Genomic DNA, 26,760 nt, shown 5'->3' on the forward strand with positions numbered 1-26,760 from the left:
TACTCAAATATTTCTCAAGTTTGCTATTTGTGATTCAAGTGAATTTTAATTATGATGCACATTTTTTATAGGATCCAGATTTCAGTAATAACCAAGTCAGTCATGAAGATAACGAAATCACGGTGAATTTGCAACTAATCATTAACTTCTTTAGATTATTGATTCTTTTAATTCAATGAATTGCAACTTTTAAATAATAAAACAAATAGAAACCATAGATTCAATATTGATTTTCACCTTTGTATTTTTAATATGTAGGATTCTACTGAAGATGCTGAGTTGATCGACGTCGCAAGTACACCTGTCAAGATAGCTATCACTGGTGCCGCGACAGTGGTTGAAGAAGATCCAGTTGCACTGTTGTCTGGAAACAAGATCAAAAGAGTATTTAAGAAGAAGAAGATAGCATAATGTGCTAGCATATGTAACCCTTGAAGAAACTAAAAATTGCCTGCTTATTTAGTTTGGTATTTTCATTAGTACTTATGAACAACGTGTTTGAATTATTTCATGTTTTTTCTGGTATTGAAATTTTACTTTTTAGATAGTTTGATATTTTCCTTAGTTATCAACGTGATGTCTGAAATGTTCTGAAAATGTGTTGAAATTTGCAGTTTTGTTTTTATGAAGTTTAGTGTGCTGAAATATGGAGTTATTTGTGGTGAAAGTTCAGATTTTCTGACAATTTTCCTGACAATTTAGTGTTCACCTTAAACTTTGGTACGATGTCCACGGACGATGCACTTTTTAAATTGTAACATTATCATGATAGTTAAAGTCTTATTTCATTCTTCTTTCATCACCAACTGTTCAGTAGCAAAAGAAGACATTTTTCAGCACTAAAGCAGCCTCACACCAGCATTTCAGCGCCATTCTGCAGTAGGCAAAACAGAATTTTCAACCAGCAAAAACTCCAGTTTTAAGGGAAAAGTATAATTTCCATTAAAAATAAATCATACCTTCTTTATAGTAGATGAATCAGTTGCCTCATCATCAAATAATAGATGAAAAATCATATTTCTAGAAAAGTTTAATTGAAAAAAATTGCCAATTATAAAGAAAAGCAGCAATGAAAGTAAATGGGACAGACTTAGTCACTTTCCTAATTTTATACTCAGACATCAACCAACAAACCCCTAAAGTCACTTAAAGTCACATTCCTAAATAGGACAGACTTCACTTTCCTAAGTTCTCTATGAGTCTTGAAACTTCCACTGTGAGCATCGGATTCAAGAACAGCTGAGCAAGCCACGACCAAGTCGGAGTTCCTCTGCTACCTATTCAGCTTAAATCCTTCTTCAAAGGTAAAAATTCATCTTCTTTGGACTGATTTTGCTTTAATTGCACCTACTAAGCTCTTACCTGGTGCAGCAAAATTCATAACCACAGAGCAACAAACAATAAGATGATGATGTTGAAGCCATTAAAGAGTGATTCAGATATGAAATCAACGAGCTCAAAATATCTTCACCGATTCGATTCCATCAGTGTAAGACACTTCTTTTGAGTAATTTCTCCCAATATTCCATGTGAAAATTCTGAAACAAATCAAAATATTTGTAACTGTTTATAAATGACATGGGGTTATTTTTAATTTTCTACTCTTAATAGCAAATTATTTAGAAGGGCACTAATATAATTTAACTTTTAAATTAAGAAGTTCTTGCTTTTAATAAATAGATAGATAAGGAAGAAGAGGAAATGCCACTTGAATGATTCCTGCTATGACTTTACATGACTTTATTATTTTTAACTAAATTTTAATTTTAATTATTAAAGTTGTCTGGATTGTCCTTCAACTTCAACTGCATTTAATACGGAGGTACCCAATTTGGTAGATGCTAAAGCTAACGGTTATATAGTCCGAAACTGTTTTTGCACTTTCTGACAAATGTATCTTTTCTAAAACTTCCGCTTTTCATTTTTCAAAACCATCAAACCACTTCATCTTACTTCCAAATTCTTTCAAAAAAGCCATACTAAATCCATCTTCTCAGATCGATCTCCATGGAAAATCAAAAAATTCCACTTCCCAGACCAACCACATACAACATACAGAATCAGAAACGGCGCAAAACAAACTCAGTTACCAAAGGTATTATGATCTTTTATTACCACTACCATCTGTGATCAATAATTTTTATAAAAACTTCCGGTTTCAAGCTTAAAACAAATAAAACCATTAGAGTAATGATGGTATAGAAAAATCAGGTCTAAGTTATGCAGTCGGTATAGTGAAAGATTTACTGCTTAAGAGTAGAAAAATTATTCAAATAAATTTAACTTGGAATTGAGGTTGCTTGGAGAAGTTACAGTTATCGACATTACTAGAAGCGTTTTAAAGTGTTGAAGGGAGTGGAACTATAGTGTTAGGTTGTTTCCAGTCGATAATCAAGTAATGAGACTAATTATTATTGTTTTTTATGACAAGGAACCTGCAGCCTTTACCCTTTGGGTGCGCACAGTATAAACCCCGCACCTGTACAATAGCCCGCAAACCACACTAGAGAAATATACAAAATATAATTGATTTATTGATGAACTCATATGAAAAATATGCAAAATAATAAATTCCTTTGCTCTCGCGTGCTAGATACACATATTTGACGAATTCTATCATCTATTACTTAAACCTCTTCTGTTGATAATTTTTTTTTTCCCTATCATATTCTAACTTGCGTAATTTTTTCTATTGCTCTGATTTAGCATATTTTCCTTTACATGTACTGCTAAATCTAGAAGCTGAGTTGAGATAACATACATATTTCTTCTACAGATAATGTTGAACCCTCCAAAAACAGAAACTATGCTGCCGAAAATGAAGAAAGACTTCCTCCTTTGTCTGATATAACAAATGGTGAGTGACAACATCCTTGATTTAATATATTTACAATAGCTTTCCTTGAACTTACTGTACCATAATTTATTCTTATTTGAATGTTTTCTTAAGTTGGATAATAGTTAAACAACTAATGATGAATATATAACTCATTGTGTAGACATGAGAACACGTCATCTTCTTCCTGATTTAAACACATTTCCTATATTGCAAGGTTAGTCCCTCAATTGTGTTCTTTATTTAAGACCTTTATCATATACACTTTCTTTTGACTTATTTTGTTCATCTGTGTTACTTATAAACATTAAACAATGCCATCATAGGTATGCACGATGACAACATATTGCCTGATTTAACTGACACTCCAACTGAAAAAGGTATGAGAATTTGTTTGTCTTATTAATTTTTAGTCCAAAGTGGATCACAAGTTTTAAAAACCAATACTTTAACAGGATTTTGTAATTGATAATAAAATTTATATTACTTTGTAGATGTGCAAATACATAATTCCCTACCTGATTTAAATGACACACCACAACTGGAAGGTGAGAATTTCAAATTTTCATTCGTTATCAGTTAAAATAAATTACAATATTAGGATTACTGGAAATTAATTAGTCTAACTCTCTTACTAGAGATTGAGGCTGCAATAAACGACACAGTTATACAGGGTACGTTTCTAGGAAATATTGGTTTAACTTCAAAAAAATGACATAATACGAGGAAAAAAAAAGACATCATACGATATGTGACTTTCTGAATGTACAATCTTAAATTTAACAAAAAGATCATTACGTTTACATCAATATCGCTCAATAATTTTACACATAACAGGGCAGCTGCAAACTAACATAGAAGATGACGATGAAGAGGAGTATCCAGGTATGACAAGCATACCTTTGAAACTGCCGTTACTATTAGAGATGAATCTATATTGACAAATATAGATGTATATATTAAAAAAAACCTCTATAATTGATTTAACGACTTTCTTTAGATGTGGATGTTGAATGTGGCGACATTTGCACTGAAGGTACTTGTGAGAAACTCTTATTCACATAAAACAATGCTATAAATCAAATCAATTATCTTGTGTCATTAAATTTATATATACTATTGCAAGTATAGATTACTGGGATATAGGAGATGCTACATATGAATGCAAAAAGTGTGGAGCTATATTTTTGTATGAAGAAAGAATCCACAAGCATTACAACTCAAAAAACCCAATTTTCACAATGTGCTATCAAAAAGGAAAAATAAAACTTCCAGATCTTAAGAAACCTCCTCAAGTTTTGGAACAACTACTGTTTGGAACAGGTTAGAGGAATCATTACTTTTAATATCAATATATTCAAATCAAATTATACTCACATTCATCATTCTGCAATTATTTTATTACAAGTCATAAAAGTAATCATTTTCGAGAAAAAATAAAGAGTTATAACTCTATGTTCTCATTTACATCAATGGGGGGAAAGGTTATAACTCTATGTTCTCATTTACTCTGTCAATCAGACACAAGGGCCAAGAACATTCAGATTATTTGGACAAAATTATCATCAAATTGGGAGCTTACTACCTCCTGAAGGATCTACTCCAAAGTTTGCACAGTTATATATCTATGATACAGAAAATGAAGTTGCAAATAGAATTAACGCTGTCAGGTTACTATTCTACCTTATTTGTATAATACTATGCAAATAAAAATTAATTTAGATGACCTTATTGATATCATATATTTTCTTTCAGTCGGGGCCAAGATGTTAATAAACTTCATGCTGAAATTGTTGCTGATCTAACACAAATGCTCGATGTAAATAATGTTTTGGCCAAGACTTTTAGAATGGTCTGAGATAGATTCCAAGAAAATATCAACTCAAATGCGAAGCTCAGACTAATAGGGAAAAGCGGTACCGATGGTACAAGATACAACTTACCAACAATAACAGAAGTAGCTGCTTTAGTGGTAGGTGACTTTGAAGTTTCTGGATGTGATCGTAACATCATTATAGAAACACAATCTGGGCAGCTACAAAGGATAAATGAACTAAATGCTGCATATTTAGGTCTACAATACCCTTTACTTTTTCCTTATGGTGAAGACGGGTATAGAGAGGACATTCCTTTAAGTGGAGGTGATAAATCATCGGGAGGAAGGCAATATGTTAGCATGCGATAATATTTTGTCTATAGAATTCAAGAAAGAAAAGGCGAAGTTCCTACCATTGTGTCTTCAAGAAGACTATTTCAACAGTTTTTAGTTGATGGCTATACAATGATTGAGTCTTGTCGGTTGAATTTATCAGGACTCATCAAAAGCCATTAAGAGTTGATTTTTATAAGGTCCTAACATATGCTATTTTACATGGAGACACTGATCCTTCATCCCAAGGTAAAAGAGTAATTTTACCATCAAGATGTACAGGGGGTGCGCGATATATGTTGCAGAATTATCAAGATGCTATGGCTATATGCAAATGGGTTGGGTACCCTGATCTTTTTATCACATTTACTTGCAATCCTAAGTGGCCAGAGATTACTAGATTCGTAGAGAGCAGAGGGTTGACTCCTGAAGATCGTCCAGATATCTTAAGCAGGGTGTTCAAAATCAAATTGGACGGCTTAATAAAGGATTTGAAAGACAATCAAGTTTTTGGACAAGTAAAAGCAGGTATATAATATTTACACTTTAAACTTACATATAGATGCTAATTTTATAAGATCTTTTTTTTAATATATATGATTTTGACAAACCTTTTTTTTATATTAAACTCGGTTGATTTCCAATGCAGTGATTTATACCAATGAGTTCCAAAAACGAGGGTTGCTCATATCTTGCTTTTTCTTCATGAGCATAATAAATTTCCATGTGCCTCAGATATTGATCGAATAATTTCAGCAGAAATACCACATGAAGGGGATGATCCTTATTATTATAATGTCGTGAAAAATTTGATGATGCATGGCCCATGTGGTTTTGCTAGGAAGTCCTCTCCTTGCATGCAGAATGGTAAATGTATGAAACACTTTCCTAAAACATTTGTTGACGCAACAATAGTTGACGAAGAAGGATATCATGTTTATAGAAGAAGGGATAATGGTAGAACAATTATGAAAAATGGTATTGAATTGGAGAACAGGTATGTGGTGCCACACAATCGCTTCTTATTATTAAAATATGCTGCTCATATCAATGTGGAATGGTGCAACCAATCACAATCAATAAAATACTTATTTAAGTATGTTAATAAAGGGCATGATCGTGCAACTGCTGCTTTTTCACAAAGTACTCATGAGGATGGTTCATCAACTGTTGATGAAATCAACATGTATTATGATTGTCGCTACATATCACCATGTGAAGCCGCATGGAGAATATTTAAATTTCCAATTCACCATAGAGAGCCGCCAGTGGAAAGACTATCATTCCATCTTCCAATTGAACAACCCGTCATTTTCTCTGATGATGATCACATTGAGAATGTAGTAAATAGACCAACTGTAAGGGAAACGATGTTTTTGAGTTGGTTTGAGGCAAACAAAGAATATCTGGAAGCAAGAGATTTTACTTATGCAGAATTCCCTCTTAAATTTAGGTGGGATCAAAATTTTAAAAAATGGGTCAGGAGAAAAACATCTGTATTTTCTATTGGGAGGATTTTCTTTGTTACTCCGGGGATCAGAGAGTTATATTATCTGAGGTTGTTGTTGAATATAATCAAAGGTCCAATTTCTTATGATGAACTAAGAAATGACCATTCCACTTTTAGAGATGCATGTTATGCACTTGGTTTGTTGGATGACGACAAAGAGTATGTCGATGCTATAAAGGAGGCCAGTAACTGGGGAATGCCATCTTATCTTAGACAATTATTTGTCATGTTGTTGTTATCAAATTCAATGTCACGACCAGAATTTGTTTGGCAAGCATCATGGTGGTTATTGTCAGACGATATCCTTCATGAAGTAAGAACATTATTGGATAACTCAGGTATAAAAAAATATGATTATATAATTACAATGTTTTTTATGTGCTCTCTAAAATAAACATTAAGTAAATGTTGATACCTGATAACTACTGTATATTCTACTTCCTTGCATTTGGTAGTCTAATAAACAAAGACAATTCTCTATTTTTATTTGTTCAATGTTTAACAAAAATTCAGGTTTTTTTTACCATTTCGTCTTACATGTTCTAAGCGCGTTTAAAAATGTATCTTTCTTAAAAAATTGGTTGTGCCCTGTTTTGGACTTGAGTCTACTGCCAGGGACTTAAGGATCTGGCCACACTAATTGCTACCTTAAATGAGTACACCAGAACTTCATAAGTTAAACTTAGAGTGCTAAAATGTTTAGTTTAGAGTGCTTGATGTGCAAAAAATATGATGAAGTTTGCAGATTATTTTGGTGAAGTTTTTCGTGACATTTATAGTGCTCAAATGTTCAAAACATGTGCTAAAATCTGTATTTTTTTTAGTGAAGTATAGTGTGCTGAAATCTGGACCTGATTTGTAGTGAAAGTGTGCTGAAAGGCTACTGAATTTGCACTATAAAAATTGCAGATTTTGCTGCCAATTCTCACTTTTAATTGGGTGTTCAGCTGAAACTTTTCTACAATGTGGAGTTTCTCCAAATTGACACTACCAGTTTGGTATTGAAACTTTCTAACATTACACATATATGACTGAAATACTTTCCATAACGTGCTAAGTTTGCTGAAATATTAAAATTACTTCTAGATTATTGGAAAGAAGTAAGGAAGAACTTTATTCACATCGTGACAGGTCTTTCTCTTTTGACTTATTGTAATTCATTTAGTTACATAACAAAAAAGAGTATTCCAGATCCAATCTTTGATATGGTATTCGATAACATTTTTTATGCTAAAAAGCAGCAACTACATATACGTGAAACTACATGATTGAGTTTTATTTATGACTACATATATTATTTAAAATTTTTATGTCATCGAGAGGCATAGCTTACAGATGATGAATTGAAAAATCGCTGCTTGCAAAAGATGGAGAGGACATTAAAAGGTTGTGTAAAAAGTTTTAATGATTTTCCAACAATGCCAAGACCAGATTACAGTGAGCAAGACGTTGATGGTGCCAACAGACTAATTAATGAGGAATTGCGCTATAACAAACGCTCTTTGACAGAGGAACATCAACAATTAGTGATGAAATTAACAGCTGAATAGAAGTGTGTGTATGATAAAATCATGACTGCAGTGAACTAAGACAGAGGGGGGTTATTCTTTTTATATGGTCATGCTGGAACTAGAAAAACATTTATGTGGAAAACATTGTCTTCTGGTGTCACGACCCAGCTAGGGGCCGCGACGGGTACCCGGGGCTAACCACCGAGCATCACTCATTCTATTACTCATTATACTCATCCGACGTTTCTTTATCAATTTCATACTCGAATTTTAAGAAAATCACCTTCCATTTCAAACATGTTATCCTTTTATATACATAAGCCATTAGGCTATCAAAATAATATATATATATATATATATATATATATATATATATATATATACATACATATACAGGATGGCAACCTCGTGAAACCACATAACCCACACTGCGTATCTACGAGCCTCTACTGGAGTACTAGACATGTAGACTGGACAGGACCCCGTCGTGCCCATATATACAAATGTACACAAAAGAATGATCAAGCACCTCCGAAATAAAGGAGTGCTTTCAATCGGCTAACAGCTCTTACGAGTCCGGCTCAAGCTCGCCTCGCTGTCTACCTCTGGGCATGAACATAGCGTCCAAATAAAACGGACGTCAGTACGAATATTGTACTGAGTATGTAAGACAAGAATGAAATAAATATAATAGGAGGATCGGGAGCCATAAGAGAAAGATATAACCTGCAAGAGTGTCATAAGCAATACATTTCGTACATATATCATATTTTACATAATCATGGTACATATGTCATCACATCACATATCTCATCACATCACAATCCTCATCGTTATCCCACGTCCGGGTAACCATCATATGCCGCCCACTAGTGGTGATCATGCCCGACACTCTAGGATCGGTGTAAACATAGCAGCCCGCCTTAGCGGTAACATGCCCGGCCATTGAGGCACGGTGGAATCATATGTAGCTCGCCTTAGCGGTGACATGCCCGGCTATCTAGGCGCGGTGGAATCATATCGTCATATCGTCAATCATAATCCATCATTATTACACATCTCATGAACATATCGTAATCTTATCATAGCTCGGCATTTTCATACATAACATAGGCATATTATAGGCCAGCATCATTGATCATCTTATAGACATATTATGACTTAGTATTATTTCACATTTATCACTAGGAACATACATTAAACTTTGAAGACAACCATAACTACATCGGGGTGACATAAGGTCGTGAACCCCCGATTATATTATGAACATTTACGAGTAGCCTGCCTCACCTTGAAGGAAATAATACATAAGGTGAGTGTGAGCAATAATATCATGAACTCCTGAATCGCTATACTTTAACTCATTATCATCACTACCATGCTCGAATGTAGTTTAGTATATTTACGAACTCATAAGCTCCATCATAGAGGAGGATCATGGAAAGACTTGGAAGATTCATGCCTTTGAAGGAAGGGATAAGCCTTACATACCTTTGTCATTTAATTAGCCTAGCGTTCGCTTGTTATCCTTCAATGTCACGTGTCTACCTTCAAGAGGGAATTCGCATTAACGTTAGTTAGTCGACTATAAGAACGCGCTACTATTTCTAGAGAAAATTGGACAGCACTCCCTTTGTTTATACTACTTTCCCCACATTCTATGTCAACTCTCAAACGTTCATAACAACATTCTCAATATGATAGACAACAGTCATCATTCATTTACAACATCCGTATTTCACAATTTGTCTTCAATTTCTCCATAATCATGGCAATGGTTCAACGTTGCATTTTTCTCACGTAGGACACTTATTCGATGTTCTAAATGTCATTCATAGCATTTTCATAATCACAAAGTATTAATGATCATGGCTCAATTCAAACCTTTACTCAATATTGCTACTATTCACACTTTCATGACCCATTTCTTACATCCTTTTATAATCTAAGTATTTCAACTCTTCCATACCCTATATAACATGTAAATGCCATAAACTTTACCTTAGATGTTGTAGGAACAAGCCTTGAGTGGTATTACTCTTCTTGCACCAAAACCCTAGTTTGCTTTTCTTGAAATTTCTTAACTTGGATGAACCTTGATGTGTTTCATACACTTGATTCACTTGGATTCTTGATATTGATCTTTGATTTGATTTGTTTCCTTGTAGATGAAGAGTGGAGAATATTCTAGAGGTTTCTAAAGAGAAGCATCGTGGAAATGAAATTAATTTAATGAGCTTGGGTCTCCTTTTAATGACTTAAAATCTAATCCGGAATGAACAGTAGTTGAAGTGCACACTGGTCGTAAACCCAGTTTACGGTCCGTATTCTAGTTTACGGGTCGTATTTCGTGGTCGTATTTAAGCATAACAGAACCAGAAAGGTATGTTGGAGCTCATGGTGATTTACGATCACGGTTTACGGGCCGAATTTCAATTTACGGTCTGTATTCCAAGTCGTATTTAACCATTTGAACATTTAGCAGAAAGTTGAAATTTTGTAAGTTGGAATACGACATGGCAGTTTACGGGCCGTATACCACTTTACGGTCCGTATTTCTTCGACGAGACTAAAGTGCAAATCTTCAACTTTTCACATTTTCAGGACCCGTAAGTAATCGTTGTGGAGGATAACCTATCTCTTATTCCCATTGCCTTTGAAATCTTACCTAGGGTCGTTGAACGTCATTCCCTTTTGATTAAAACATCGTATACTCGTCTTATTTGTTAGTCTATTCATTGTACGTTCACGGGGAAGTTTCCGAGGTGTAACATTCTTCCCCCCTTTTGGAACATTCGTCCTCGAATGTTAAGTCATCGGGGATTTTAGAAACATTTCGCTAGAGTTTCCCCTGTAATATGACACTACCATCCTGTCATATCAACCCATAATATCATTGCCTCATAGGGCTACACCACTATATCAACATATCTATGGCCACACATGACCAAAAGCATGAAAAGTAAGCATATATATACCTTATATCGTTGGCGTTTCATCCTGAATCTCTCCTGGGGGTTGGAATAAATGCGGGTACGTGGATTTCGGATTTTTCGCACTTGCCTGTCCTGAATATCGCCACAAGACATTAACTGAAGCTACCTCTTTATTTCGGAGTTTTCGCACTTGCCTGTCTAGAATAGCAATAGGCACTTCTTCATAGGTTAGCTTTTCTTTCACTTGCACATCATCTATCGGGACAATCTTTGTGGGAACTCTAACACACTTGTGGAGCATCGAAACGTGGAAGACTGGATGGAGTGATTCAAGCTCCGAGGGTAAGTCCAATTCATAGGCCACCTGACCCACTTTACGGATAATTCTATAGGGTCCAATGTATCTAGGACTTAGCTTCCCTTTCTTACCAAATCTCATCACCCCTTTCATTGGCGATACTTTCAAAAATACCCAATCATCAACCTGGAATTCCAAGTCTCGTCGGCGATTGTCTGCATAAGACTTTTAGCGACTTTGGGTTGTCAATAATCGATCTCGGATCACCTTAACTTTTTCCACCGCTTGTTGAATCAAATCAGGGCCTACTAATTGTGCTTCTCCTATTTTGAACCATCCGACTGGGGATCTACATTTCCTCCCATATAAAGCTTCATATGGGGCCTTTTGAATATTGGAATGATAGCTATTGTTGTAAGCAAACTCAATAAGGGATAAGTGATCATCCCAGCTACCACCAAAATCTAATATACATGCCCGTAGCATATCTTCCAAAGTTTAAATAGTATGCTCGGCTTGTCCATCAGTCTGTGGATGAAATGCTGTGCTAATATTCACTTGAGTGCCTAGACCTTCTTGGAAGGACTTCCAGAACTTGGCTGTAAACTGTGCCCCTCTATCTGTAATAATAGCTAATGGAATACCATGAAGTCGTACAATTTCCTTGAGATATAACCTCGCATAATCTTCGGCTGAGTACGTGGTTCTAACTGGAAGAAAATGGGCTGCTTTCGTTAGTCTATCCACGATCACCCATATAGAATCATACTTGCCATGGGAACGAGGTAACCCCACCATAAAATCCATATTAATCACTTCCCATTTCCAAGTAGGGATTTCCATTGCTTGCAATAAGCCTCCTGGCTTTTGATATTCGGCTTTTACTTGCTAGCAATTTGGACACTGTGCTACAAATTCTGCTATGTCCCTCTTCATGCCATCCTACCAATATATCATCTTGAGATCATGATACATTTTGGTTGCACCTGGGTGAATAGAATACCGAGAATAATGGGCTTCTTCTAGAATTCGTCGGCGCAATTCTGCCACATTCGGCACACATAGCCTGTTTCGGTATCTAAGAATTCCATCCGTGGAAACATCAAATGGAGACTTCTCTTTTCCACGAGATATGTCTCTGTAATGGCATAGTTTAGGATCTTCATACTGATGCTCTTTCACTTCCATGTTCAAGGACGAGACTGTGGGATCATTAATGCCAATCCCTGCATTACCCGAATCAATTACACACACTCCAAGATTAGCCAATTGGTGGAGCTCATGAACCATCTCTTTCTTTTCCGGAGGGATTTCACATAAACTGCCCATTGATCGGCGGCTAAGCGCATCGGCTGCTACATTCGCTTTGCCGGGGTGGTACAAAATGCTAACGTCATAGTCTTTCAATAATTCTAACAACCGCCTCTGCCGCAGATTTAGCTCCTTCTGCTTGAAAATATATTGAAGACTCTTGTGATCTGTATGGATATCAATATGCACACCATACAGGTAATGTCTCCACATTTTCAATGCATGAATAACCACAACTAATTCCAGGTCATGGGTTGGATAATTCTTTTCATGCTTCCGCAATTGTCTCGAAGCATATGCAATAACTCTACCTTGCTGCATCAATACGCATCCTAATCCCAAACCGGAAGCGTCACAATACACAACATAGCCATCTGACCCTTCTGGAAGAATTAAGACCGGAGCTGAGGTCAATCTGTCTTTCAACTTTTGGAAGTTACGTTCACAAACATCATTCCATTGAACTTTGGCTGACTTCTGGGTTAGTTTCGTCAATGGGGCTGAAATAGAGGAGAAGCCCTCTACGAATCTTCTATAATAACCTGCCAAACCCAGAAAACTACGAATTTCTGTAGGCGTCGTAGGCCTTGGCCAAGTCTTCACAGCTTCAATCTTCTGAGTGTCAACTCGAATGCCATCATCTGAAATAACATGGCCCAGAAATGTTACAGAATTCAACCAAAACTCGCACTTTGAAAATTTTGCATACAATTCTCGGGCTCGAAGAATGCTAAGAACAATTCGCAAATGATCTGCATGTTCTGATTCCGTATGAGAATACACCAGAATATCATCAATAAATACTATCACAAATAAATCCAAGAGTGGCCTGAATACATTATTCATCAAGTTCATAAACACGGCCAGAGCATTAGTTAATCCAAACGACATCACCCGGAATTCATAGTGGCCATAACTCGTTTTGAAGGCCGTTTTGGGAATATCCGCTTCTCTAACTCTCACTTGATGGTAACCCGGCCTCAAATCTATTTTATAAAACCACTTGGCACCTTGCAATTGATCGAATAAGTCATCAATCCTTGGGAGAGGATATTTGTTCTTTATCACCACTTTGTTCAACTGCCTGTAATCAATGCACATTCGTAGGGATCCGTCTTTCTTTCTCACGAACAAGACCGGGGCTCCCCACGGTGATGAACTGGGTCTAATGAACCCTTTTTCGAGAAAATCTTTCAACTGTGCCTTTAACTCTTTCAATTCTGCCGGAGACATTCGATACGGAGGAATAGAAATAGGCTTGGTGTCCGGCAACATGTCAATAGCAAAATCAATTTCTCTTTCTGGAGGAAGACCTGGAAGCTCATCAGGAAATACATCTGGGAATTCATTCACTACCGAAATGGATTTGAAAGTTGGCGACTTTGCCTCGGTGTCATGAACTCGAACTAGATGATAAATATAACATTTAGCTATCATCTTCCTTGCCTTAAGGTAGGAAATAAACCTACCCTTTGGAGATGCTGTATTACCCTTTCATTCAAGCACGGGCTCTCCCAGAAATTGAAATCGCACCACTTTCGTTCGGCAATCGACATTAGCATAGCATGATGCCAACCAATCCATACCCATAATTACATCGAAATCTAACATTTCCAGTTCAATTAAATCAGCTTTGGTCTGGCGATCACATATCACAATTACACAATTTTTATACACTTGTTTAGCTATAACAGGATCACCAACCGGAGTAGACACCTCAAAAGGTTTGATTGGCTCAAGTTTCACCCCAATACAACCAGCAACATCTGGAGTAATATAAGAGAATGTAGAACCCGGATCTATCAATGCATACACATCACGGGAAAATATAGGCAATGTACCTGTAACCACATCCGGGGAGGACTGAAGATCCTGCCGTCCGGCTAAAGCATATACACGGGGCTGAGTGGTACTTGAAGTAGATGCTGCCCCTCTTCCTCTACCTTGGCCTCCTGATATTTGGGGAGTCTGCCCTACCGAGCGCACTGAGGAAGAACCAGCTGCTGAACCTGTGGATTGAACCCCACCTCTACCATACCACGAGGGACAATCTCGCATCAAATGCCCAGTCTGTCCACAAACATAACAAGCATCCGTGTCCTGACGACATGGCCCTGAGTGCAATTTTCAGCACCGGCTACATCGTGGAACGGGTGGTCTCCTCTGACTGTAATCACCCCCAAACTGAGAACCCGAAGCTCTCGAACTCTAACCCTGTCCTGAAGGAAAAGAGCGATCAAATCCCCTATCCGCGAATCGTGGAGGTACACTAGTCACTGACTGACCTGAATGTCGAGAATAGGTCTGCCTCGATCCCCCTCTATAATCACTGCCTGTGCCCATAGATCTAGCCCTTTTGCTTTGTCTTCTATCACTGTCGCGATCACCCCTTTATGGTTGTTGCCGTCCCTCTAAGTTCTGGGCATGGGCTTGTATTCGGGAAATATCCATCCCTTCTTGAAAAGAGGCCGTCAAGCAATCCTTGAACAAATGTGGCCCCAAGCCACTCACAAATCGATGTACACGATCTCCCATGTCGGCCACCATAGTCGGGGTATATCTAGCCAAGGAATTAAATTGCATGCTATACTCCCGGGCACTCATATTCCTTGCTTTAAATTTAGAAATCTATCCGCTCTAGCTCGGCGGACCTCGGGTGGAAAATAGTTACGGATAAAAGCATCCACAAATTCTTGCCATACAGGTGGGGGCGCATTCTCTTGTCTCGAAGCTATCCAATTATTATACCACAATACCGCCACATCTCGAAGTCTATATGAGGCCAACTCCACGGATTCAGTCTCGGAGGCATGAATAATTTTCAGTGTTCTCAACATCTCATCAATAAAGCCTTGCAAATCTTCATCCGGCTTTGACCCAAAGAACTCCAGAGGATTCAAAGTCATGAAGTCACGGGCTTTAGTACTAGCTGACCGATCACTTGGGCCCGCATTCTGCCGCTGTGCTTGTGCGGAAACCAACTGCGTCAATAGATGTATGGCCTCGGTCATTTGTTGACCCGAAGCAACCGGGGGAGGAATTGGAGCTGGAGCTTTTTCATGTTCTCCCACATTAGGCGGGGTGGAAGAAGTATTAGATGGGGCCTCATTATGTGACTCGCCCTCTTCAATATTCATCGGAGGCTCTCTTTCTACCCGCCTCTTTGCTGTAGTCTTGCCCTTCTGGGCGGCTGTAGCTTTTCCCTTTGGCGGCATTCTGAAATCACAACACACTATTAGGGAGGATAAAATCTTACACACGGCTCTATCGCACGATATCATAAGAAGAAAGATGGTCATTTCTCCTAAATGCCCTGTAGGCTCTTGTTTATTGATGTGGCGCGCAACACACCATAGACAAGACTCTACTAGACACGGCTCGTAGACACTTCCTAGGAATGAACCGCTCTGATACCACTTTTTTCACGACCCATAGCTGGGCCGCGACGGGTACCCGGGGCTAACCACCGAGCACCACTCGTTCTATTACTCATTATACTCATCCGACGTTTCTTTATCAATTTCATACTCGAATTTTAAGAAAATCACCTTCCATTACAAACATGTTACACTTTTATATACATAAGCCATTAGGCTATCAAAATAATATATATATATATATATATATATATATATATATATATATATATATATATATATATATATATATATATATATATATATATATATACATATACATGATGGCAACCTCGTGAAACCACATAACCCACACACACTGCGTATCTACGAGCCTCTACTGGAGTACTAGACATGTAGACGGGACAGGACCCCGTCTTGCCCACATATACAAATTTACACAAAAGAATGATCAAGCACCTCCGGAACAAAGGAGTGCTTTCAATCGGCTAATAGCTCCTACGAGTCTGACTCAAGATCGCCTCCCTCTCTACCTGTGGGCATGAACACAGTGTCCAAAGAAAACAGACGTCAGTACGAACATTGTACTGAGTATGTAAGACAAGAATGAAATAAATATAATAGGAGGATCGTGATCCATAAGAGAAAGATATAACCTGCAAGAGAGTCATAAGAAAATACATTTCGTACATATATCATATTTTACATAATCATGGTACATATGTCATCACATCACATATCTCATCACATCACAATCCTCATCTTTATCCCGCGTCCGGGTAACCATCATATGCCGCCCACTAGTGGTGATCATGCCCGACACTCTAGGCTCGGTGTAAACATAGCAGCCCGCCTTAGCGGTGACATGCCCGGCCATTGAGTCATGGTTGAATCATATGCAGCTCGCCTTAGCGGTGACATGCCCGACCATCTAGGCGCGGTGGAATCATATCGTCATATCGTCAATCATAATCCATCATTATTACACATCTCATGAACATATCGTAATCTTATCATAGCTCGGCATTTTCATACATAACATAGGCATATTATAGGCTAGCATCATTGATCATCTTATAGCCATATCATGACTTAGTATTATTTCACATTTATCACTTGGAACATACATTAAACTTTGAAGACAACCATAACTACATCGGGGTGACATAAGTTCGTGAACCCCCGATTATATTATGAACATTTACGAGTAGCCTGCCTCACCTTGAAGGAAATAATACATAAGGTGAGTGTGAGCAATAATATCATGAACTCCTGAAGCGCTATACTTTAACTCATTATCATCACTACCATGCTCGAATGTAGTTTAGTATATTTACGAACTCATAAGCTCCATCATAGAGGAGGATCATGGAAAGACTTGGAAGATTCATGCCTTTGAAGGAAGGGATAAGCCTTACATACCTTTGTCATTTAATTAGCCTAGCGTTCGCTTGTTCTCCTTCAATGTCACGTGTCTACCTTCAAGAGGGAATTCGCATTAACGTTAGTTAGTCGACTATAAGAACACGCTACTATTTCTAGAGAAAATTGGACAACACTCCCTTTGTTTATACTACTTTCCCCACATTCTATGTCAACTCTCAAACGTTCATAACAACATTCTCAATATGATAGACAACAGTCATCATTCATTTACAACATCCGTATTTCACAATTTGTCTTCAATTTCTCCATAATCATGGCAATGGTTCAACGTTGCATTTTTCTCACGTAGGACACTTATTCGATGTTCTAAATGTCATTCATAGCATTTTCATAATCACAAATTATTAATGATCATGGCTCAATTCAAACCTTTACTCAATATTGCTACTATTCACACTTTCATGACCCATTTCTTACATCCTTTTATAATCTAAGTATTTCAACTCTTCCATTCCCTATATAACATGTAAATGCCATAAAACTTACCTTAGATGTTGTAGGAACAAGCCTTGAGTGGTATTACTCTTTTTGCACCAAAACCCTAGTTTGCTTTTCTTGAAATTTCTTAACTTGGATGAACCTTGATGTGTTTCATACACTTGATTCACTTGGATTCTTGATATTGATCTTTGATTTGCTTTGTTTCCTTGTAGATGAAGAGTGGAGAATATTCTAGAGGTTTCTAGAGAGAAGCATCGTGGAAATGAAATGAATTTAATGAGCTTGGGTCTCCTTTTAACGACTTAAAATCTAATCCAGAATGAACAGTAGTTGAAGTACACAGTGGTCGTAAACCCAGTTTACAGTCCGTATTCTAGTTTACGGGTCGTATTTCATGGTCGTATTTAAGCATAACAGAGCCAGAAAGGTATGCTGGAGGTCATGGTGATTTACGATCACGGTTTACGGGCCGTATTTCAATTTATGGTCCGTATTCCAAGTCATATTTAACCATTTGAACATTTAGCAGAAAGTTGAAATTTTGGTAAGTTGGAATATGACATGGCAGTTTACGGGCCGTATACCACTTTACGGTCCGTATTTCTTCGACGAGATCAAAGTGCAAATCTGCAACTTTTCACATTTTCAGGACCCGTGAGTAGTCGTTGTGAGCATAACCTATCTCTTATTCCCATTGCCTTTGAAATCTTACCTAGGGTCCTTGAACGTCATTCCCTTTTGATTAAAACATGGTATACTCGTCTTCTTCGTTAGTCTATTGATTGTACGTTCACGGGGAAGTTTCCGAGGTGTAACATCTGGCGTACGATCTAAAGGTTATATAGTGGTAAATGTTGCTTCAAGTGGTATTGCGTCTCTTTTGTTACCAGGAGGTCGAACTGCTCATTCGAGATTTGCGATTCCTTTAAATCCAACTGAAGATTCAGCATGCAATACAAAACAGGGTAATCCTTTGGCAAAGTTGATTGTTAAGGCGAAGTTGGTCATCTGGGATGAGGCACCAATGATGCATAGATACTATTTTGAAGCTCTTGATCGAACTCTTAGAGATATTCTAAGATTTAAAGATCCATCAAATTTAGATCGACCATTTGGAGGTAAAACAATAGTACTTGGAGGTGACTTCAGACAAATCTTGCCAGTAATTACAAAAGGTACTAAGCAAGAGATTGTTAATGCAACTCTAAATTCTTCAGATTTGTGGCCCCAATGTCAGGTTTTAAAGTTAACAAAGAATATGAGATTGCAAGGATGTCTATAAGGTGCAGATTTGGATGATTTAAAACAGTTTTCTGATTGGATTTTGGCAATAGGTGATGGAAAGATTGGATGTTCCATTGATGGCATTGAGAAAATAGAAATACCCGATGATCTTCTCATACATAATTGTGATGATCCGATATCTGGAATTGTAGAAAGTACATATTCTGATTACTTGATACATTCCACTGATATAAAATACCTTCAAGAAAGAGCAATTCTTGCTCCAACTCTTCAGATGGTGGAATTGGTGAATGATTACATGGTTTCCCTCAACCATAGTTAGGATAAATCATATTTAAGTTCGGATACAATTTGTATGTCTGATAATGCATTTACATCTTTGGAGCATGTACATACACCTGAATTCCTAAATAGTATTAAATGTCCAGGTATTCCAAATCACTCCATCACTTTGAAGGTAGGTGTTCCTGGCATGTTGTTAAGAAATATTGATCAATCGGCAAGATTGTGTAATGGCACAAGATTGATAATCACAAGACTTGGAAATCGGGTAATTGAAGCAAAAGTATTATCAGGAAAAATGGAGACAAAGTTTTTATCCCAAGAATGACACTTCATCCAATGCAAGAATTCCTTTTAAGTTCCAAAGAAGGCAATTTCCAGTCATTGTATCTTTTTCCATGACCATCAATAAAAGCCAAGGTCAATCATTGTGTAATGTGGGATTATTTTTGAAGAGGCCGGTGTTTACTCATGGACAACTGTATGTTGCATTTTATCGGGTAACAAATAGAAAAGGGTTGAAGATCTTATGTTATGATGAAGATGGAAAAATAACAAATGAAGCTACAAATGTAGTGTATAAAGAAGTTTTCCGTAATTTAGAGGGTAGAAATTTTCATTGAATAAGTAACAAATGAGCAGAACAAGAAGTTCAATGTACATATGCAAAATATAGTTGTGCATCTTGAAGACAAACATAAAGTTGATTGAGGTAAATATTTTTCTACATTTAATCTACTTTGATATACTATGTTACAGCTTAAATGATATTCCAGTCACTGGATGATACTGTTATTTGATAAATTATCTATCTATATTTGCAGTCAACCACTTCATTTAAATTGTATAGTTGCGGAAAGATGGATTAGCAAACATCACTTCACTTTTCTGTGATTATTGCTAGGTATGACATAGTAGTTAGAATTGAGTTTTATTAGTAAAGATATAATTTCTCTATTTAAATGAAGAATTCGAGTTGTTATGGGGTTGAATTTTCCTATTTATTTCAGGGCATATGATCGTGATGTGATTAAATTTACAGGACTGGATGCAAGTATTACTTTCAATGTCATGATTACCATGAAGAGAGTATTTCTTTTATTTCTAGATAAAATGATATTGCTACATTGACTTACATGAATTCAAATGAGTAGTTCTTGCATCAAGGATATCAATTTGGAATTACACATGCAACTGTTTCTTGCTTTTTAAATTAAAGGGTGCCAACTGTTTTTGTTCTGCTATAACAGTGATCTAAATCATTTCTGGTCCTTGACAGAGTTGACATGTTCAGAGAATTCATCAACATGGATAAAGTATCAACAAAAATATACCCGCGCGTGAAGTTATCGGACCTGGTCCGCGTTCTGTCAAGATAGTAATTGTCTTGGTTATATTGTTGAATATGGTGGATTATTCGAGAAATTCTAGACAGAAACAACCAAAGCAGCCTTCTTATTAGAGTGTGCTTATGTAGTTATCCAGTTATCCATCTCATTTTTTGCTCTCTGAAAGTGACTAGAGGTCTTTGTAATCGGTTCTATTTTGGAAGGTACGGTCTGTTCACACATACCTTGACGTCAGATAGACATCTCCCCTATTTTGTGACTCACTGCAAATTGATTAGATGAGAACCAATAGAAGAATGGAATTATGCAAAAAAGAAACTCGGCACATGGTCTTAGCATTGACAACATATCACTTAATCTTAAAAAATAATTGGCCTTTTCTGTTTATACTATAAACTGTTAAAGTTTTGTTTGAGCTAAACTGTTTTTGTTGTGTTGATCAGGTCCCATATAGAGAAGGTGAATCCATTGCTGTGATTGCTGATGGTGAAGATGCCAATGAGGAAGCCTAACAAGCACGGATTGTACTCCATACCATGCTAATAGTGCCCTTGGTGACTTCGCTAACTCCAAAACCATAAGCTTTTAATTCCTAATTATTCGAAGAAAAATTTCACCTATTACAGATCACTCTTAATAGATTGATAATCATATGCCTAGATTGTGATTAATATTGACACTTATCAATTCTACCAACAACTATAGGTGATATATTATATATACTCCAAGCATAGTATAGTTGTTTAAGGGATCACAAGTTAGATGTCTAAGTTCAAGAACTAAAGGAGAACACCGCTTGGTTATACGCATAAAAGTTTGAGTGCTAGATAGATGAACTGGTGGACTATTAAGTGCTATTTGAGTCAAAGATGAATAGTTATTAAACACTTAATATATCCAACATTAGTTTATCAAACGTTTGAATTACAATCACTAGCTACTACTCTTTAATATTTGATAGGCTCCAAATGCTACCAATGACTTGTGTCGTTACAGTAGGTTGGTCGATTTATTTGATCAACTTATGAAAAGTCATACATTCGATCCTTATGTAGTTGTAGAACTATTTTTTTTGGTCTCTTTATTTAATTTTTTGTTGTCAGATATGTTGGACTACTCTTTACCGCATGGAAGTGGCAAGCCGCTGGAGATATTAGCAAAGCTAAATGAGTTGGTTCGCTTTTCACCTGATGAAAAGATTGGTGTTTTTGATGCTAATTTTTCATCTTCTCTTGCTGCACAACTTTTAACTCAAAACAAATGGTTAATAATGAAGTTGAAGCAACTATATATACCATGGGAAAATGTTAGTATGTGATAAGACTGATCCAAGAATATTATATCTATGATATGTCACATATGGATCATATACATCTATTTCTTATCTCTCCTCTCTATTTTTTCTTTTTAACAATCGGCGCATTTTAGTATGTGATAAGACTGTTCTGAGAATATTATATCCGCAAGATGTCACATACGGTTCATATGCATCTATTTCTTATCTCTCTCCTCTCTATTTTTTCTTTTGAACAATCCGCGCATCGCGCGGGTATGTATACTAGTTTATGTTAAAACAATAAATTGTAAGTTTATTATGGGTGGTTGTTTACAAAATCTCCAAGTCCTAAATATTTGGTTAACATGTAGGATTATATATTAACTTGTAGGTTATTTTAGACGAGAATTTTCTCAACGATAATACTATAAATTGGCCTTTTTTTTCTTTTACGATTAACAACTTTCTAGAAAATTGAACTTTATTGATAACACATTTATCTATCTCCTTTATAAAACTTCAGTCAATTTTGATCTGCCCCTTCAATATGTACATCATTGACCCTAATTCTTTGTTTCCAATCTACTAAAAAGACAAAAATACTATAAGAATTCAATAAAAAGCATAACAAAAAAAAAAAAAAAAAGAGTTTATCATAAAAATATGTTGGATCCAAATCAAAGATAACCTTTAAATCTCGAGTCCACCATTTAATATACTGAAAACGTACTTGGAATTTTTTTTATTCCACAGAAATAGTCGAGAGATCTCCTCCTACATGGAATATCAAATAATTCATCAGTAAATCACTACACTAAGAGAAGAATGAAATTGGTATTTAGTTATAAATTAATTATGCTTATCTTCTCAAAGAAGAAGCCAGTATAGCGAATCTTTAAGCTGACAAATATGTCTTAAATAGAATTAATTGTACTTAATTGTTTTCCAAAAGAGTTCAAACTGTCGAGTAATTTAAATTTATAACCACATTATTATTTCTAATGATATATCAATCCTTACGGCAATTGACGTGATCACCTCGACTAAAACATCCACTGAATAATTGTCACGACCCAATTTAGGACCGCGCGGGCACCTACTTTTTCCTCCTCGGTAGGCGAACCCTCAATTAAATAACACGTCAATCAATAAGGACAATTCAATAAAACTGATGAACATATGCTTAACAACAGAAATCAATTGATTTTATTAACCCAAAAATTCAAAATGATTACAACAGTTAAATAATTACAAGACTCATTCCGACATCCTACGACATGGTCTAGACTAGTACAAGAGTGACTAAATGATCCAGATTACAACAACACTCTAAGACCCAACCTCCATCCCGGAATGAAGTGGGAGGAGGCCTTCAAGATAGGCCCCGTTCATTTCCGAACATGTCAAAATCAACCACCTAAAACACTCTACATCCCAAAAGGGTGTAGCAAGAGCAGTATCAATACAATCAACGCGTACTGAGTGAGTATCATAGGCCGACAATGGTTAGAAACACATATCAGTAAAAGAATTCACAAATAAGCAGGATAAGCACTAGATCAAACCATACATCCATCTCCCACTCGTATAACACGAAGACCCTAAAAATCATGTAAAATCTCCTCTGATGACCATCATTCAATTCCACAACAGTTTTACGCTATTCATCTATCATGATGCCATTCGTCCTCAGTACAGGAGTCCACTCATCATCAAGGTATTTCTTTCCTACAAACGATCTAAGAGATAAATTAGCAAGTATAGGGCAACCATAATCATAGCCAAGTACACGTCATCGCCTAAGTAGTACGTCTAAACCCAAATATACCATGTTCCAATGCGTCCAATCCGAAACCAATACCACAAGTAAGCACCAAGTCAGCACAAAATAAGTCATAATGCAATGCAATGCAATAAGGTATGAATGTAATGCAATGCCATGCAAATGCTGTGTACACATGTACTCCAAACGGAAATATCGACATCTCGGTAGCACAACCTAAGGTGACTTGTGAAGTCTAAGTGTCACTCATCCCGGATCTTTGCCCAACAGATAGACGAGACCCCGAATCTTTGCCCACGGGGGGTTCTCACCAGCTCCACCCTGGGGGATCTGCGGAGTCCATGCACTCACTCAATCCACGATTCTGGAACTAACAAAATATCGGACTCTCCCGTCACTCTCATTTAAAAATCGAGCCCAACTCATCATATTTCATCAAGTACCAACAGTGTCTCAACAGTATATCATGAAGGATGAGAGTGCATGCAATGCATGTATCAACATCAATAATCAGATCAATAACACAAGTACCAACAATGGGTATGCCAACAATATCACGAAAGACTACACAAGTCACATGGAACTCTGTACCCGTATCATCGTCAACCCGTAAGATTCCACAATATCACAATCAAAGGGGAAACAACAGATTCCAATATCTACTAATAGCACGTGGTATCAAGCTAACACAATAGAACAACCAATCACAACATAATATTACCACTTTCCCTTTTTCTGTATATCCGTCATTACTATATGATAATTTCACTTTCACTTACGTGACAATACTGCTACCAATCTAGAATTTAAAACACAATCATTGGTACATTTTATCCGCCCAATACCGATTTGGGCCACTAGCACAACATAATCTACGCACATCTTACAGTAATTCTCACTCAAAACATAGAAAAGTATGAATCAACCACAGCTTCCAAGTCACATAGAAACCACTGATACTTAAGGAAACCAATTCAAACATCTTAAGGAATTTACAGGCTACAAGCCCGAACACACAAATCACATAACAATACCATCCTATGGATCCATCCCAAATCTCTAACTCCTACACATGCATTCTCCATTCCTTCTAATACATGAATATGGGAAACTAACCGGAGTCTACCAAAAAGAAAAGCTGTAACCTACCTCATAGCCTAGCTGGTGCCACGAGCATCCGTTGATTCTTCAATTCGATCATCACGTCATAATCCGCATGAAGGAACTCTAGATTTCGTTCATAACAACTCTAGGTGATTTATCAATCTCATTCCACGAATAAGGTCAACTACTTAAGCCATTAGCTAGGTAGAGTTACCATTTTTAAGCTTATCCTTCAGAAAAACCCATTTCCAAGATTCATGGAAAAACTCATTTTTAAGAAGGAAGAAGGTAGGAATCTAAGTTATTATCCCATCTATGTGAAGAATATGGAGGATTACTTAATGGAATCCATGTGAAAGATAAGCTAACCCAACGTTCCTCCAACTCTAGGGATTTGCAATACCCATTCGATGGTTCTTTAGGTGAAGACTTTTAGGAGTAATTTACTAGGTGAAAGAAGAAATTAGAAGGTGTTAGAAGGATTTTCATGCCCAACAAATATGATTTTAAGCTTCCCAAAAAGACCTGGGGCGGCTGGAATTTAGGGTTGTGAGAAAAAAATGGGACCAATTCCCAAAATGATTTCTTAAATAGGGAATTTAACTGCGCGTCACCGCTTCAGCGGCAGAGCTTCAACGCTATACAAGCAGCTGCAGCGGCCTGCTGCTGCCACCCCACCAAAGCTTCAGCGGGGTCATGGCCGCTGGGGCGTGACCGCTGTAGCGCTCAGCCCAGCGCTAGGGCGGTCTGACTGGGTCCCCGACCCGAATTTCGATGTTTGATTCCTTCCCGTACAATGGGTCCCGCTAGGCTAGACGTCCATCGAAAATACTTAGCAAACGGAAAGGTCTAGGATGACACGGTTACGAATATTTCAGAATTTCTTTACGGTAACGACTAAACGGGTCTTTACAATAATTAAAGTTCAAAAAGAATTCTATTTCACCAAATTTATTTTAAATTAGTCCACTCAATGTCCTACACATATTGAGTGATATTTAAGATATTATAATTATACATACAATTTCTTCATTAAATAAACACTTTAGCTTTCAAAGGACATACAAGCTGACCAACATTTCGGGAATATTTTCATCAATCAATATTTAGTGTTGTTGCACGGATATCCCTTATCGATTATTATAATAATTATGTTAAAATAATAAACTGTAGATGTTAGTGGTGCGATCACCTAATATCTAAATTTAATACAATTAGATATTATTAGAACCTTAAAAGACGAGTTCTCTGATATTTTAATTACGGAATCCTGCACTACAAAGGACTCTTTTCTTTTCTATACTGATAACCAATTTGAGAAAATAATATCTATGAATCAAATAGTAGTCAAATTAAAATTGTTATTTAGAATTGTCTAATATTTTGATTTTTGAATCAATAGGACAATATTTAGAAGTTTTCATTTGGTTTGTATTCGAGTGATAGACTCACACATCTTTAAAGTTGTTCTTTTTTAAAGATAAATCATCCTATTTTTTAGGAGTTCGATGTTGTATATATATAGGATTACACATATGAACAATTATCTCTTTCACAATCCTTTGAAAAATAACGCATAGCGGTGGTAATTAGCACCGAAAAGAGTTATACTCCATATCAACTTCTTAGTGGAAATTTTTTGGCGGCTTTTTGTGTCCTGATTTGATATATTTTAGGATTCTAGGCTATTTACATTCATACGGATAGTGGGTTACTCCAATTTTATCCTGACTTAACTTATATTTTTAAGGGTATAAAAGTCGATCAACATTTAGAGGATATTTTCGTCATTCAACAAAATTATTCATGCTTTTATATGTATACACACACAAAAAAAAAAATAAAAAAAATAACATACCAAGTGAAATCATACAAAGTGGGGTCTGGGGAGGATAAAGTATGCGCA

At 36.6% G+C, this 26,760-nt stretch overlaps 1 protein-coding gene and 1 pseudogene across 3 annotated transcripts; both read left to right on the forward strand.

The window, feature by feature from the left end:
* Positions 1–901: 901 nt before the first annotated feature.
* LOC132633323 (uncharacterized) lies at positions 902–4,348 on the forward strand. Of its 3 annotated transcripts, XM_060349651.1 has the most exons (11): positions 902–1,304; positions 1,372–1,489; positions 1,998–2,095; positions 2,777–2,857; positions 3,000–3,053; positions 3,163–3,216; positions 3,331–3,384; positions 3,475–3,510; positions 3,674–3,721; positions 3,837–3,872; positions 3,968–4,348. In XM_060349651.1, exons 3-11 carry the CDS (start codon positions 2,008–2,010, stop codon positions 4,162–4,164), a joined length of 648 nt encoding a protein of 215 aa, XP_060205634.1. In that variant the 5' UTR covers positions 902–1,304; positions 1,372–1,489; positions 1,998–2,007; the 3' UTR covers positions 4,165–4,348. The 3 variants fall into 3 exon arrangements, with proteins under 3 accessions (XP_060205634.1, XP_060205637.1, XP_060205648.1); XM_060349654.1 differs by lacking the exon at positions 3,475–3,510 and having other exon boundaries at positions 903–1,304; XM_060349665.1 differs by lacking the exons at positions 3,331–3,384; positions 3,475–3,510 and having other exon boundaries at positions 904–1,304.
* A 223-nt stretch (positions 4,349–4,571) lies between these two features.
* Positions 4,572–22,075, forward strand: LOC132610613 (uncharacterized; annotated as a pseudogene).
* The last annotated feature ends 4,685 nt before the right edge of the window (positions 22,076–26,760 follow it).

This window comes from Lycium barbarum, chromosome 1 (assembly GCF_019175385.1).
Source record: "Lycium barbarum isolate Lr01 chromosome 1, ASM1917538v2, whole genome shotgun sequence".
NCBI lineage: Eukaryota > Viridiplantae > Streptophyta > Magnoliopsida > Solanales > Solanaceae > Lycium > Lycium barbarum.